The sequence below is a fragment of the Apaloderma vittatum genome, unplaced genomic scaffold, assembly GCF_000703405.1.
Source record: "Apaloderma vittatum isolate BGI_N311 unplaced genomic scaffold, ASM70340v1 scaffold29694, whole genome shotgun sequence".
Taxonomy (NCBI): Eukaryota; Metazoa; Chordata; class Aves; order Trogoniformes; family Trogonidae; genus Apaloderma; species Apaloderma vittatum.
This window is the reverse complement of record NW_009713693.1, coordinates 4,202-6,110: the sequence shown is the minus strand read 5'-3', so window position 1 is coordinate 6,110 and position 1,909 is coordinate 4,202. Positions and strand designations below refer to the sequence as shown.

Sequence of the window (1,909 nt, the reverse complement as noted above, 5' to 3'; positions counted from 1 at the left end):
GATGTTCCAGTCCCTCGATCATCTTCGTTGCCCTCTGCTGGACTCTCCCCAGTAGTTCCCCGTCTCTCTTGAACTGGGGAGCTCAGAACTGGACTTCTCACTGCTAAGGGAACACAGCAAGCGAACACAGATCGCTTTCTACCCAACGTCCCCCCAGCGCTCAGCAGCTTTTCCTGCCCTGCCTGGAGCCAGACTCGTGCGGGGCAGCAGCAGAGCAGAGCAGTGCCCGCATCCCTGGCACAACACAGGCACCTCGACAAACCCCACACCCGTCTGCACAGCTCATCCACCCGCTTGCAGACCGGGTACCCAGCAGAGCTCAGCCTTCCCAGTTAAAGGGAGACGCTGGCAGGGGCTAAGACCCCAGCATGCTGGCTCTGCTTTAAAGTTGGATTAGAAAAATAAAAGGAAAAGCAAAACAGAAGAGCCACTAATAATCTCTCAGCCGGGAATGAGCACTAGCACTGAATACAGGGAATGAAAAGCAAACTCTAAATATCTAAAGACAATAGAAAATTCCTCCTCCCAGCATTGCATGTCAAGTCCTCACACTGCCTCTCTGGGGTCACGGATCATTCTCCGAGGAACCACCAAGTCATTAGGGGCCAGAAAACTCCCAGCTCTGCCGGCTTGGCGCACACTGCACTGTGCTGGAGCCTTTCCCCGGGGCAGCTTCCTCCTGAGCCACCCAGAGAGAAACCCTCGTGGCCAGAGCCCCGCACAGCCCGAAGGGCACAGCCAGCCTTGCTCCTCAGCCATTCCCAACGGAGCCGGGCAGTGCCCACCCCCCTTCCCCACTTGCCGTAGGTTTTCCTGGCAAGGCTTTCAGAGGAGCCTTGTGCCTGTGCTGTCCTGCCTGCCTCTGCTCAGCAGGGCACCTCTGCCTCATGGCTCCATCGCCCCGGGGGATTTCATGGAGGTAGGTAGTCACCCCGCTGGGCCTCAATCAGATGAAAGTTCAAGTGCCATTTCAAATGACAAAGCCCGAGTAATTGCTATTTCACTTTCAAATACCTACATGCCTCTAGCTCAGCTTCAATTAGTTTTAACTCCAGCAAATACTGGCTATTTAAATACAATAAGCAAAAATATTCAAACCCAGCCCATGTTTATCAGCCTTTGCTGTGCAAAAACTCCAGGTTTTGTTGCTAGGAGTATTTGGTTTGCAGGATTTTACTATACTCCAAGCCCTTCTCTTGTATTTCACCATGAATTCGGGGTGCTATGAGGTGTGAACGGCTTGAAGTTCGTCTCTGGCAGACTCCTGCACGGCACTGACGGGGGTGCGGGGCTGCCATCCAGCACCCCCACATCAGCGCAGGTCCTAAATGAAGGCTGGTTCATGTGTGCATCCCCAATCTAGACACATCGTCCTGCCCACACCCCGCTGCTCTTCCCTCCACAGGCTTCAGGTACGAGGCAGGGGTTGCTGCTACACTTCTCCCGCAGTCTCATCGCTGCTCATTAATTATCGTGTGCGCATCACCGCACAGCGCCGTACGGGAGCTGCAGCCCTTCGGCTCCCAGGAGCTGGGCTCAGGGCCAAGGAGGAAAGAACAACCACAGGAGCACCATGAAACAAAACAAAAACAAGAGCGAGAGATTCAGAACGGCAGCGCAGGATTACCTGTCCATCCCTGGAAGGTTGCCCCAGAAGTAGCGCGCTCGGTGGGCGGCTGATATCTTGATGGCGTCAATCATAACCGGGTTACACTGTGGGCCGTGAGACGGGGAAACACAAACGTTAGAGGAGGTGAGGGCTCAGCCCTCTGCTGCACAGGAAGCCCTTCTCCACCGCACCGCAGGGACTTTCCGCAAACCCTCCTAAGATGTGGCCCCAACAAACCCTTGTTCCACACGCCAGAGGATGCTCTGCTTGGCCACATGGGCCCCCCCCCCCCAACCAACG

The 1,909-nt window shown here is 55.4% G+C and overlaps 1 protein-coding gene across 1 annotated transcript in view; it reads right to left on the bottom strand.

Annotated features, from left to right (window-relative positions):
• The window catches only part of DNMT3B (DNA (cytosine-5-)-methyltransferase 3 beta), a gene marked incomplete at its 5' end in the record, with an annotated part of 6,452 nt that overhangs the window by 650 nt on the left and 3,893 nt on the right, over nt 1-1,909 (bottom strand). Inside the window, one exon of the mRNA XM_009868473.1 lies at nt 1,628-1,713. Within this exon, the coding sequence (XP_009866775.1) occupies nt 1,628-1,713 (86 nt within the window). The remainder of the gene's footprint in view (nt 1-1,627; nt 1,714-1,909) is intronic.